This window comes from Sylvia atricapilla, chromosome Z (assembly GCF_009819655.1).
Source record: "Sylvia atricapilla isolate bSylAtr1 chromosome Z, bSylAtr1.pri, whole genome shotgun sequence".
Taxonomy (NCBI): Eukaryota; Metazoa; Chordata; class Aves; order Passeriformes; family Sylviidae; genus Sylvia; species Sylvia atricapilla.
The window spans coordinates 31,676,370-31,690,361 of record NC_089174.1 but is presented as its reverse complement, the minus strand read 5'-3'; the positions used below and the strand labels follow the sequence as shown (position 1 = coordinate 31,690,361).

Sequence of the window (13,992 nt, the reverse complement as noted above, 5' to 3'; positions counted from 1 at the left end):
ATATAAGGCCATTTTCTCAGATTCAATGCTATGAAGTAGGACTGTCAGGAAGACATTCCAGGACAGAGAGTCCAGTGTTTGTATCATCCTAGGCACTCTTTGCTGCTGTATTCTTGAATTAATGTCTTTAGAAGGCAGTTGGTGTGGAAATCTGGAAGGTGGAGTGCCCAGATGTATGGCACAGACCCAAACCTAATTGTGATCCTGCTCAACTAAATATACAGCTCTGTTAACTTCAGCATATTCTTCTACTAGTGCTTTCTACCAGCAAAGCTGTCAATCAAAAATGCAGAAGGATTTCTTACAGAAAAGGCATCAGAAATACAAGAGGAAATCTCAGTTATACTGGAAGAAAAAACACTGTATCATTAATTGAACTGATATGTTCATGTAGTTTTGATATATTTATTGACTAAAAGGTAATCCCAGAAAGAGAAACAAGGCTTCCCCTGCCAAAAGAGGAAAAAAGTAAGCATACTTAAAGACAGGCACCATTAAAAACTCAGAGAAGAGCAAAGTGTTGTTTGTATTGTGTACAAAAAGCCTTCAAATAGGTACCTCTTGTCCTGGTGTCTCCTGGACTTTGTATTCACCTACAAAACAGTCTGAGTTGCACATTCCATTTAGTAAAGTGTAGCTCCATACACAAGATGTGCAACTGAATGCTCCCTTCCCTAGACAGGCAAACAAAATGACAATATTACAACAGGAAATGTCAGCTAACTTCCTTTAAAAATTAAACTGACCATTGCTATGAAGCAAAAGGATGTTTGTCAGTGACAAGAATCATTAGTGAGGGGTTCCGCATGAATAGGTTGATATTAGAAAAAGCTTGTGCCTAGTCCTGGGGCTTTATATACAAACAAAATTAATTTATTCCATGTTTCAATATTCATGAAAAGATGATTTCGCAATCAGTTGTACAGGGAACTTCTGACGTACTCAGGAAAATAAATTAGGTCAGAGCACTGAAGTAAAATTGTGGAGAACCTTTGCCAAATGCTGTCCTGCACAAAATCCATTCTTATTTGCCCTGTTAACTAACTATTTTCAAGCAACCATGAATTAAGAAATGTTTATGTTTGAATGAAAAATAAATATAGTTGCATAAGTAAAAACCATTATTCATTAGGTACAGCCAGAGCACCTTGTGTGTCAGAGACTCTTTTTAAGGACGGATGTTGTATGCAGTATTTCTGTGAAACACTGAGGTGATGGGTTTGTCTTAAGTGTCAAGATACACCCATTCATTTCCTTGAACCTAGACATTTTCTGCCATTGTGTGAAAGGAAAAAAATGAAAATGCAAAGAACTGACATTAGAAGAAGTTAAACTGCTGAGGTTCATAACCTTCTATAACATAGAGAACTTCCTATATTACTGTGCATAAAAATGATGATAAAAGTTCTCTCCCACAGTATTTATGCTAAATAATGTGAAAAAAAGAGCAGGAGGTTTGTAAATAAAATGCCTATTTTTTTTTGTTTCAAATCCAGACAAAAATATTTCTGCTACTTTTTATAATATTGTTATGCAATTACATTGTAAAAATGCTTGAATGTGGCTTCATTCTAACTGTAATTTTCACATATGTTTTTGTGTTGCAGTTAGCCATCTGTACTATCCAGTATATTCATTATCCAAAAACAGTTTGTGTGTTACGATGTGATATGGTTTTCTAAGCTGCAGCTTGGAACTCATTAGCTATAATCTTGTGTTAAAAAGGACACCAAATGGGTCCAAGAGGATTAATGCTTTTTGTTTTGGAAGTGGTTTAATCAGAAAAATTGAGAAACCAAAACCAGTGTCTCACAGAGCAAAATAGTCTCTAAAATTTAACATTAAGAAATACATAACTATATTAAAAGCAACAGACATCACTGTGCTTTTTATTTCTGTTCACCTTTTAACCTAAAGTTATGCTTTATGCGTCTTTACTCTTCCCACTGTAGGCTATAGAGATGTGTAGCTGGAATTAAGTTCCTTGGCTTTCATGGAATAGCCGACGGTAGGACAGCTCAAAGAATGAGGTATTTTTCAATCATTCTTAATATTCACGTGAAAAATGGAGTCCATCTCTGTAAGCAAGTGAGCCCATTGTTTTTATGATGAGCATTTTTGTGAGAGGCCTGGCTGATGTAAAATTCATTACTGTTCATTTTTTTCTATTCACTAACTTGGCAACATGTGATTCAGTCTTAGCCCTCCCTATTTAGTGGCTGTCTTTCTGTTTGTGCTCTTTGGTGGAAGCAGTTCTGGAGAAAGCTTGACAGGAATTCATATACTTGCTTTCACCTCAATTATCAATGCAATTGAAATAATCAATGGAGCAGTGAGTGCAACCAGTCACCGAGAGCCAGAAAAAGTTCAGCAGCTCCTGGAAGAGGTCCACTTCACCCACTGTGGCTAAAGGCATGGACAGACAGGTAGCACTGTATGTGGTTAATATCTTTGTGAAGTGCTTTCAGATCTTGGAACCAAAATTCCAGGTGTTTTGATGACTGCTTTTTTTTCTCAAAGCAGAATATCTACTTTTACCTTCACAGGTTAAACAGGAAGGATGGCATCTCTCACAGACATTGTTGTCCTTGTTTTCATAGTAGTACTGAGGACAAGAGCTAACGCATCTGTTCATGGAGTGCAACAGGTAGAAATATGTATTACAGGAAAGACAGTCTGTGGCCTGGGGCCCCATACACTCCTTACAACTCTTGTGGCATCTCTCACATGATCCAGTGGAATTTTGTGCAAAATACCTGAAATAGATCAGATAGGCATAGCTTTGCATAAAGGCCAGCAGTGACAGGAAAACCAACATTTGTTTAATTCTTAGCTTTTTACCATGATTATATCAGTTTATGTAAATAAATGTACATTACATTCATTTATGTACATGAATGTAATGTACCATTCCAAAATGAATGCAGGTATTTGTAATCTCAGTGAAAACAATTAATTTCATTCTCTTTGGCCATTGCAATTCAGATACAAAGCACAACTATGTATAGTGTTTACAGCAAAAAATTCTAAAATCTGAGTTGTATTGAGATATAAAGTATTGAAGTAGGGAGGGGTTGTTAGGATATGGTCATTAGAGTTCCAGTTTAATGGGATGGACAGCCTGTATATCCATTGAACTCTAGTTTTAAATTAAATGGACCTGAAAGAGAAGTCATAGGTTCGCTTTCTAAATTTGAATTTCCCAGAAGAACACTGAATTCACATTTTGAACTTAAATGGATTGATTATAAAGTTCCTCTCCAGAATTATGAGTGCTCAGTTCAAAGTTGTTTTAATGGCTGTTTTTGTTATCACCCACTATAAGCAGTAACTCAACGCAAAAAAAAAAAAAAAAAAAAAAGTATAACCTTATCCAAACTTCATATTAAGTGGAGGCTGCAGTGGTGTCTGGATGCTCTGCTGCCTGTGCTCAGGCTGACTGACATATAACTTAGCATTCTTGTCCTGGTTCACACTGTTCTGTATAGAGATACTCAAGAGCACCTTCTGAGTGTAAGCATTCCACACCACATCTAAGCAGTTCCCATCTGGGCATCAATTTTGGAATTTTCTACTGTGAAGGGAAGGGAGGTTTTCCACCACCAGTTACAGTGAAAATACTAGAAATTTTCTCCGAAAACAAAACTCTGTTCTATTTCACACTGGTGTGAAATGCTGCAGTGATCTAATTTCTCAAAGCTCTCTCTGTGATGCAGATCCTAGCAAAAGGTCTTGGGCCTTACCCTGCTGGACACTGGGTTACACATCCTTTTCCTTGTCTGTACCAACCCGGTTTGCAGGAAAGGCACTGTGAACTGTGTTTTCCAGTGCAAGTGTCACAGGTGCTGTGGCATGCAGAACATTGGCCCCCCATGCTGTCAGCGTAATGTCCATCTGGGCATGTTTCAACACAGGTTCTGTCTGCGGAGACAACAATGCAAAGTAACACATCATGTTCAATATTTGCTACAATAAAACATCTTATGCAGCTGTAGCAGAGCAAACTATCAGCAGGAGGTGCTGATAGATAATGTATCAGAACAAGAAAACCTAATGTTGGGGTATGCTAATTATTTTTTTATTCTTATCAATTCATTAGACTGCATGTCTGTGTTTTATGCATATTAGCATAAAGCTCTTCAGGACAGTTGAGTTCTTATCTTTGTGAAAAATAAAGTAGCATATAGAAATGAACAGCAGATGTGATTTCCTTAGAATAATCAAAAGCAATAAGGCAAGTTTTAATCTGCATTGCTCTTTTCCCTAGATTTCACTCTAAGTATCAATCTGATTTCATTCTGTGTCGATGATGAATCTGAAGGTAAATTTGAGATTTAATGATATTTGTTTACTGGTCTTTACCCTTGTCTGCAGCTTCTGCTTTGTATTATGAAATTAAATGTCTTTAATGCTGCAAAGCAAGGTAGGTCCCACTTTTTTCAATGAAATTTCAGTCATTTTAGTAAGATCCTGAATGAGTAGTTAGTAGTATTGTAATAAGCTGCAAGTGCATAAAGCTAATAAAGTACTAAATTACATTTTGCTTATGCTTTTAACATATCTGTCTCTTGATAATTTTGCTGCTTGGATTGCAGTTGGGCAAAGGATGACACTTTCAGATTCGGGGCTTTTTGCATTTCTGAGTTCCAGTATGTTTATCTGCATTTCTTCATCAACTTTACCAGTTGTAATGGTGCAAAACAGCTGAGTGTGTTGTTAAAAAATGTAAGTCTGATGCAAGGCCTCAAAAATGTAGGAATGTAAAATCTGCATTAGAATTAGACTAAAAAACTTCTAATTTACACTAGTTTTTAGACCTTTCCTGCATGAAGGATTGTTTAATATTTTTTCTCCCAATGATTTTCTAAAATTTTTGTTTGCTTTGAGAATAATATGCAGAGAAGAAATGCTTTGGTGTGGGGATTTGCTAATTTTTTCCTATTTGTTTCTGCAACTGTACAGTCTCAAACGTACTCTTCGCTCCAAAGTCACGGAAGTAATTTTGCACCTTAGCCACCCGCTAAATCTTGACTTAGTGATCTGTTTTAACAGAAGTCTTCCTTTGCTCATCAGGTTGCTGCAGGGATTAAACAAGCCAACATGGAAATGTGCGTCTTTTATGGATACATTAACAGCAGCAACAACAACAAACCTAATGATAGCCCTCTTTTAAAGTCCTTGTAGAAAACAATAGGAAGAATACATATCAAGTAAATGAAACATAGGAGTGTTTCATTCAGTCATGGTATTTGTTGCTATTTAGAAATCCTGCATAGTCCCGTTGAGTGGCAGGGCTTGCCTCACCGTTTCCACATAGCCCTGCTCAAGAAATTATCTCCACACTACTTAACTATTTGACCTCCTTACATTATTTAGATTGGTTGATGGAGCCCAAATGCTTTGCAAATGTAATGAAAACTTGTTTATTCCATGCTTTCAGTGTAGAATGAAATCTAGAGGCAGGATAGAGACACTTACTGAGAAGGTATTGGTTCTTTGCACAGCTAAGACACTGGTGTTCAGTGGGTCCCGAGCAGTGGAAGCATTTCTTGTGGCAAGATTTGCAGGTCTGAATTTCCTCAATGTAGTATTCAGTGGGAGAGCAGTATCCAGATAACACACAGTGCCTATCATGGTTCAATATCCATCCATTTCTGCAAGTTAGGCAGGCAGTGGAAGAAGAACAAGTCTGGCATGTCCTGTTGCATGCTGAAAAGGACAAACAGTAGAAATTTCACCATTTCTGGATTTGTGTCAGATTCCCTCAGCCTGAGGGAAGTAATTTTCAATCTTACGCAAATAGTTCCTTAGGTTTTCTTTTGCATCAACACTGCTTTAGCAGCAGTGAATAGTCTCCCGCAATGCTCAGCAATTCTGCAGCCATTCTCAGCATTTTACCACAGTGATTGCCTGTAATAATAAATATGTGTATCCTGGCTACCTCCCTTTCTGCTTTCTTTAATTTTTGCTGTTCCATAGTAAACCTGATTATTTTTCTGCATTAGCTGTCCTCTTCAACACCAAGACACTGGTAATGACATTAGGTGTCACATGGAGGCCTAAGAGGGGGTGACCTTTAAACAGACCCACTTGTATCTCAGTACTCTTCTGAAGAAAACAATGGCTGCCAACCTTGGCAGTCTTGGGTGGCATCTTCATAGTAACTCCCTTCAGGGCACTCTTCAAAACACATGCCATTGTAGAGGACAAACAGGCTGAAAGTGCACGCTGTGCAGTCATCAGAATCCGGCCCGTTGCAGTCCTTGCAGTCGGCATGGCACGGAAAGCAGTGCTTGTCTTCAGGGTAAAAGAGCGAAGGGCATTCCTGCACACACTTCCCTTCATGCAGGAAAAACTCATCCATACACTCTACAGGGGACAGCAGAACACAGGTAAGCAAATGGGCAGCAAATTCTGATCTGTCCAAGTGTGAGAGAAGGTAAGTCCTAGGAAACATTAAATTCTGGATTGTCTGTTATTACAGAAGCCATCAGAACACCTTGAAAAGGTAGGATTTCTTTTTGAAATCTTGCTCTTCCATTGGCCCAATCCTCAAAAGGTGTCATCTGTGTTACAGCAAGAAACTGAAAAAAAGTCACTTGCTCAGCTTTGGTGATATTAACCAAGCCATTTGACACTAATACATAAATGACCCTTTTTCTGACATTTTTCTGCATTATGAACTGCAAAATCAGGTATGTACATATCTGATTTGTTTAGTTTATTATTGAAATTTAAGTTTAGCTAGAATATATTAACCTAAATATTTTGGCCTAGAGCTGTGAATAAGTTGCTATTTTATTATGAGTACTAGGTTTAATATGTTTATGGTTTGGTTGGTTGATGGTTGTTATTTTATTTCATCAGTGTTTATGTCTCATTTGTATTAATGATCCTCACTTGTATTAATGATCCTTAGTATCTGGGGTGGGGGGGGAAATTTCTGAGGTGGGCATTTAGCCTCACCTGGGTACTGAAGGCTTTCCTAATATCTTACTTTACAGGGATTTATTTCTCTAACAGGACTGGTCATTTGAAAAAATACTAAAGGGGTGTGAAGTTCAACTAAACTAGGAAAAAACCTTTCCAGATTTCACATTGGTGCGCATATCCAAGTTTTTAAGGTTGGATACACTAGATGAAAAATAAAATCAAACCAGCAGGAAGAACTACAGGACCAGGCAAAGCAATGTGAAATCTTTATAGTTTAATCGTTTAGCCTCATCATAATCTATTTTAGATATTAACAATGATAGGCACATCACTTTTTTTTGGTGTTGTTTTTTTTTTTTTCCCACATTACTGAATTTGGATTTGGTTTTCTGTTAGTCTCTCTCCAGACATATCCAGGTGGATTTTATTCTACATAAGACGAGTTTGTAATACCTGTGCATATTTCATTGTGAATACATTCCTGACACATTTCAGGGCAATGTTTGCAGATTCCTTCAGAGGCAAAATGCTTCTCTGAACAAGCAGATTTACATTCCCAGTGCTCCAGAAGCAAAGGACTTTTACAAGACAGGCATTGAGTTGGACTTCCTGTGCATGTCTTACAGGATCCACTGCATTCCTTGCAAGTCTCAGAATCATTATAATATCCCCTATGGAAAAAAAAAAAAAAAAACAAAACCACAAAGCAAACTACTGGTCACTCCAGGCTATGAGAATTACAACTCTAAATGACACTCTCCCATCACATACACTTCACTAGATCAAACATGTTTTTCACACAATTTTTTGCCCATCTTCCACTTAACATCCTTTGTGTCTAAAAGCAGAAAATATACATACTTAGTGCTTTGTGAAGGGCTTTCCTTTCTCATTGTACCTGCTGTCTAAGTTATGTTGAACTTTTATGTCTTTATTTCCCCCTTACATAAGATAGAAAGATATATAACATTTGGGAAAACATGCAATCTCAAGTCTTGTGCAGCTGACCTGCAATACTGATATTGAGGAAAGAAAGAGAAGGGTAACTTCAGTGGCTCTAGAGACAAAAAAGAGAAGAGATGATTCTGGAAATGTAAAGGCTAGGAAGAATAAGGGCAGAGATTGAAACTTCCCCCCCAAAAAAGCAGGATATTTACATAATACCTTCCCTTAGTGAGAGCAGGCTGGAGATGGAAAAGAGGGAGTACATTTTGCTGGTATCTGTGGTATGAAAGCAAATCTGGACAGCCACAGCTGTAAGTACTAGTCATAAATATAGAAAAAAACTGGACCACTGCTTCAGGTGAAGATGCATAGAAGAGATGCTGAATTCAATCTGTCTAGACTCTCAAAACCAAATTGTTACAAGGTTAAAGGGTAAGTCTACCTTTTGAGATGATTGTTAATCCACACAGTTATTGATGTAAACTGAAGAAGTTGAGACAGAAAGTACTCTTAGAATATGTACTCTACATTAACAAATTTATTACTCCTAATAGAGGGGTGCTTCTCCTTCCCTTCTTGGACATGATCTTTCCAAAAAAGTCTGGAGAGATGCTTTAGGAGCAAGGTTAGAGAAAAGGTTAAAGGTGTGCCTGCCACCTATTCTCATCTTTTTTCATCCTCCAGCTTTTGTCAAGGTCCTGCAATTTCTCACAGTCCTGTCATCTTTCCTTGTTCCCATGCTGAGTACTCAGCCCAGTGTTTCAAAATTCCTCTGTCAGAAATTAATCAGGCAGTAAATTAAACCTTTTTTTCCCTTTTTATCCCTTTTTATCCCTTAAACACGTGTCCCAAAACCCAAGCCATCTGTCTTAATTAAGAGTCTCATTTGTTTGCTCCAGTGGAGAGTAGTTGTGCCTCAAGAACTTCACCGCAGAATCTGAAACTGGAGTTCATACCCTGTGAATTTTCCTCAGTGATGGGAAGCCATTATTTGCAATCTTGAATTTAGGGAAAAAGGGGAATAATAATATCTGAAATGACTAGTGCTATATAAATTTTTTTGATTTTGTTATACTGACTCTGAGCAGGATAACTGGAAAATCAGTACTGACAAGAGACATACTAGTGTCATAACACAATTAATGGTTGTATGCCTCAGTTTCTAATATGTTTCTGGACTAGATAAGGCGTTATTGCAATTATCTTGCACTCACGGTGACATTTCATGAAGAAAACCTGTTCCACTGGCCCTTACTGACTTATTTGACAAAATTACCAAGAACGCAGTGGCAGAGAGATTGCAAGAAAAGCAGGAGTGTCATGTTTTTCTGAAGAAAAAAAGTTAACCAAGCAAAGCTTTTTTTCTGCATAGGACTGGTTTTATGTATATAAACATAACATGAACGCTGATGAATAAAACAGAAAAGAGAGAACCTGATCTACGGATGTGCATGGTCTAATATCCATTGTAGTCAAATGGGAATCTTTTTAAATTTTACATATAAAAATATATAAAAATAAACATGAGCCAGAGAGAGAAACACACATCATTTAGCACTGTATTTACATATCAGGACTCTAATATGTTCACTCTCTGAGTTTATATCTCTGCTTTGTACTGCTTGGAGGAAGGATCAAAATGGAAAATGTCTAGAACCTTTATTATCATTTGCCATGAAGTACCATGCTCCTAGTAATGTCATTGAGAGCTGTTCCATCTTTCGTAGGATTTAATGTCTTACCTTCACTTTTGATTTTTTTTTTATATTTTCTCTAACCAAAAGAAAATACTGTTCATTCAGGCAGTCTGAAGACTACATTTACCTTAGTTTCTGGTAACTTGTGTTGCATTAAAATCTTCCTTGAAAGTTTAATAATGGATCTGAACTTTAAAGAGAAAGAACATAGAGAAAAAATCAGGGATGTTGTAAGAGGGGTTACTTACTCAGGGCACTCCTGTAAACATTTGCCTTTGTGGAGGAAGAGCAACTGGTTCTCTTCAGCCTGACACTTCTGACAGTGCCACTGGTCAGAGCACATCTCACAGTCATCCCTGCACATCTCGCACTTTGCACTTGCAATGTTGCCAAAATATTTTGGAGGGCACACAGAAACACAGGTATTGTGGATAAGAAATTTTCCTGGCAGAAGAGCAACCCAGGGGGGTAAAGGCATCAGTTAGAAAATATATTTGAAAAAAAGCTTTCAACTTCTCAAAAATCAACTTTGATTCTTAAAAAAATGAATAAAACATGCTTTCTTTTAAGACATTTCCCAAAATATTTTGCTCAGAGTTCACTGACATCGACAGTTAGAAGGAAGCATCAGGATTATCTAGTATGTCTCACTGAAGAAATCCCTATTCAGTAATTCCTGCATCATATCTACAAATTTTAATTGAAAGGAAAGAAAAGGAACACCATCAACATGGCAATATTTTAGCCCATATTGCCAAGGGCATACCCTATTGCCTGAATTCAACTGTTGGTTGTATGATTGCCCTTTAAGCTGTTAGAAGACACTGTAGGGACCAGTGACAAAAACATCCTCTGGAAGCATGAAGGATACAAAATATTATAGTCACTTGCAAACTTATCCAAGGAAGCTGAAATGTTACCTTCTGGACATGAAGTACACACATTAGAGTATTTCTCACAGGTCATACACGAAGAATCACAGGACAGCAATTTTCTATTTCCATCTGGGATGAAAGAGAAAAAAGTTCCTTTCTTACTAGCTGGTTTTCTTAATTTTTTCTCCCTTTAGAAGGGACACTCTGTATGGATATTCCTAAGGTGTTTTGAAAACATGCCTCTGTGAATTTTTGGAATTCACAAAGTTGAAGAACTTAATGATTGTGCTTGACTCTCCTCTCCTAAATGATAAGTTATGAGTTGTATTAAAGGAAAATATTAATGTTTTCTTTACATTCACTAAGTCATTGTTCTGGACTGCTCATCACAAAATGAAAACAATAATAATGTTACTAATTTTATAAGTATCCCGAAAATCTAGATCAAACAGAGATCTAGAAAGTATGTACGTTTGGCGACTTGGTTTAATGAAGTATTTCATGGACATTTTGAACAAAATTGTTGTAGAACACCATTACCCTGTAACCTAAAAGTTCTGAGTCAGAAGGAGTAGAAATCGTATAATCATAGAATATGCTGCTTTGGAAGGGACCATCAGTATCATCAAAATCCAGCTCCTGGCCTTGTGCAGGGTACCCCATAAGCTGAGAGCATTGTCCAAATGTTTCTTGAACTTTTGTCAGGCCTGGTGCTGTGTCCATTTCCCTGGAGAGCATGTTCCAGTACTCAGTCACCCTCTGGGTGAAAAATCTTTCCTGGTGTCCAGTGTAAATCTCCCCTGACTAAGTTTCATGCCTTTTTCTTGAGCCTTGTCACTGATCACAAGAGCGAAGAGTGACGAGGAACCTGCTGCTCCACTTCTTCTGAGAATGTTGAAAACTACAATGAAGTCTCCTCTACTTTAGGCTGAGTAAACCCAGATGACCTCAGTCTCTTCCTGTAAAACTTCCCTTCCAGACACTTCACCATCCTCATGGCCCACATTTGGATGTTTCCTAATAGCTTACTGTCTTTTCCATGTGTATGCCCAAATCCACACACAGTCCTCAAACTGAGGCTATGTCAGTGTGAAGAGCAGGACCAGGACAGTCTCCTCTTGAACCAGTTGTCAGTGCTGTGCTTAAAGCATGCCAGCACACACTTGGCCCTCCTGGCTGCCAAGAGCACACTGTTCATTGACATTCAACTTGCCTTCTATCAGAGCACCCAGGTCCCTTTCCACAGCACTTCTCTCCAGCCTCTTGTTCCTTTGTACAAGAAACTGGGGTTGCACTGTCCCAAACTGCCAAATCCCACACTTGTCCAAATTAAAATTCATACAGCTGGTGACTCCCCATCTCTCTAATTTATCAAGGTTTGAGAACTTAATAAATAGTTCTCCCCAAAGGTACTGCTGCCTGCTGTTTTCCTCCAAAAGGGAGCCTAATGAGTGTCAAGTGGAGTTTTTTTGACTGTTGAAAAGCAGATTTTGATGACACTTTGCAGAACCATCGGTTATAAAATGACAAGGACATTGGAACATCATACCTAACAAAAAAAGGTCTGCTGTGCAATGAGACCATGTACCCAGCATGCAGCTTTGTATTTTGATACAAGCAAACTACAACAATGGCTAAATATATGTCTATTGAGAAAATAATTATAGACCAACAGACAACACACAGAAGCCTTGAAATTTTTCTAAAAACAGAAAATAAAGGTAAAACCAAAAGTTGCTTGCAGGTTGAGCTATGCACCCAGCTCATCCTGCCAGTCAAATATGTATGATTTCTGTTGATTGATGGATGATAGTAACGATTAGCCAAATGCAATATATCACTAAATTCTTCTGGTCTGCCCATTATGGCAAGATGGTTTAGAATACTGAAATTTTTAATGAAAACCATGGAAGCCAATGCTTTAAGTATGAAGACAAGGGAAGAGAGCAGGAAAATTATATAAAGCCCTTGCTTACAAGGAGAAATGATGGGCATTAAACTAAGCAGACGTAAAGTTGTATGTGCATACTGTACCATAGGGGAATAAGAGAGAATAATAAAGACATAAATAAGAGACTATGAATGAGAGAAGTTAGGTCCACATTCAGTGTGACTGGGGATGGTCCATAGCAGTATGTAGTGACTACATCTGACACTACCATTAGCTCAGAAGCCTCAAAAGCTCACTGAAGTAGGAAAAAAGCCTCAATGTAATGACCCATGGAGAGCACATCAGATCACAATCTAGGTATTTAACAGTAGGTTCAGCAAGAACATGGTTAGTCACTCTTTACCAGGACTACTTATGAATACTGCTTGTACAGGATAATGAAAGCCTGTGGTGTCACTCTTCCTGGGAACTGTCACAACATAAAAACTCTCCAGATGTAGCTGTATCTTTAAAAGCAAAGTGAGAGAATTTTACAGCAATCAATAACAAAGGCATGCATGACTAGAGTCACTCAAGCTCCACCTAAGCACAGAGAAATAGCATGAAAGTAAGTTGGCAATGGAGGAAAAGGTAGGGAAGAGTCCCTCACAACTGCTGGGATCAGTCGACGGGCTGAGCCTGTCCTCTCCCCCACAGGGACGCTTGTTGGGTAAGAATCATGTTCTCTGCAGGCCCAACATTTTATGGGGGATTGGAGCTTGTCTGTGTATTACTTTGAATACGTTTTTCAGTCAGAAACTGTCACCGACAGCCTTTGAACCTTGAGCTGTCACGATTTTACATTCATAATGAGTGCTACTCCATGAACTGTCAGTGTGTGTCCTGCATGGGCACCGGCAGTGGCTGGCAGTGGGTAACACAGTCTAGAAAAAAGGAAGATGTGCTGAGGGGTTTCCCTGGCTGAGTCCGTGGAAGCAGGACTGAGTCTGATCCAGCAGGACTGCTGAGTGAAGGGTCCCCCAACAGGACACTGACAGAGTGGCTGGGCACAAGGGCCTTGCCTTTCCTGGGATGCTGACAGACAAATCAAACATTAAGGGTACAGTAAATCCTCCCACACTAACTCTGACTCTTGCTAACATTATTTCTATGGCTCTCTTTCCCCTGCTGAATACCTTTTTTCTATATATATATTACAATATGTCCTGCTAAAAGGACTCTACTGTCTATAATTGCCACTGATTGCAGAGGGAAGTTTGAGTCTTTTTTAAGATGTAGCACATAAGTATTTTGACTTCTCTTATGCAAATAATTCTCAAATAGATAATTCCTTACTTTTTTGAGGTTCACTGTCAAAGGGTTTTTTGAAGACACTGCTCCTTAGATTCCTGGTTTTCATTACTCTTCAGTATATAATGAGACATTAAGAAGTGCCCTTAATGTTCACTGTAAGAATATAATACTCAAGAAAAGTTGGCTGTTATAATGTTTTCTATTATCCTAACTTTATTTTTGTAGAGCTTCTCTCTTTCACTTTTTTTGAGTGAAGATCAGGTGAAATTAAGCAGAGAAGTTGTTAACTATTGCTGAAGAATATTTAAAGGAGCTCATTTTTTCTAAATGTTTGAAGTCTTACCATGCAAAATAAAGA

General features: G+C 38.1%; 1 protein-coding gene and 1 long non-coding RNA gene across 2 annotated transcripts in view; one reads left to right on the top strand and one right to left on the bottom strand.

The window, feature by feature from the left end:
• PCSK5 (proprotein convertase subtilisin/kexin type 5) overlaps positions 1-13,992 on the bottom strand; it is a 230,746-nt gene that overhangs the window by 1,988 nt on the left and 214,766 nt on the right. The window contains exons 28-35 of the mRNA XM_066339931.1: positions 10,496-10,579; positions 9,824-10,019; positions 7,387-7,604; positions 6,133-6,369; positions 5,479-5,709; positions 3,744-3,921; positions 2,539-2,756; positions 559-674 (exon numbers count right to left, since the gene is read on the bottom strand). Of these exons, the coding sequence (XP_066196028.1) occupies positions 559-674; positions 2,539-2,756; positions 3,744-3,921; positions 5,479-5,709; positions 6,133-6,369; positions 7,387-7,604; positions 9,824-10,019; positions 10,496-10,579 (1,478 nt within the window). The remainder of the gene's footprint in view (positions 1-558; positions 675-2,538; positions 2,757-3,743; positions 3,922-5,478; positions 5,710-6,132; positions 6,370-7,386; positions 7,605-9,823; positions 10,020-10,495; positions 10,580-13,992) is intronic.
• Positions 6,333-7,267, top strand: LOC136374539 (uncharacterized). Its single transcript, XR_010745917.1, has 3 exons — positions 6,333-6,392; positions 6,485-6,508; positions 7,005-7,267. It is a non-coding gene; the product is annotated as an uncharacterized lncRNA (long non-coding RNA).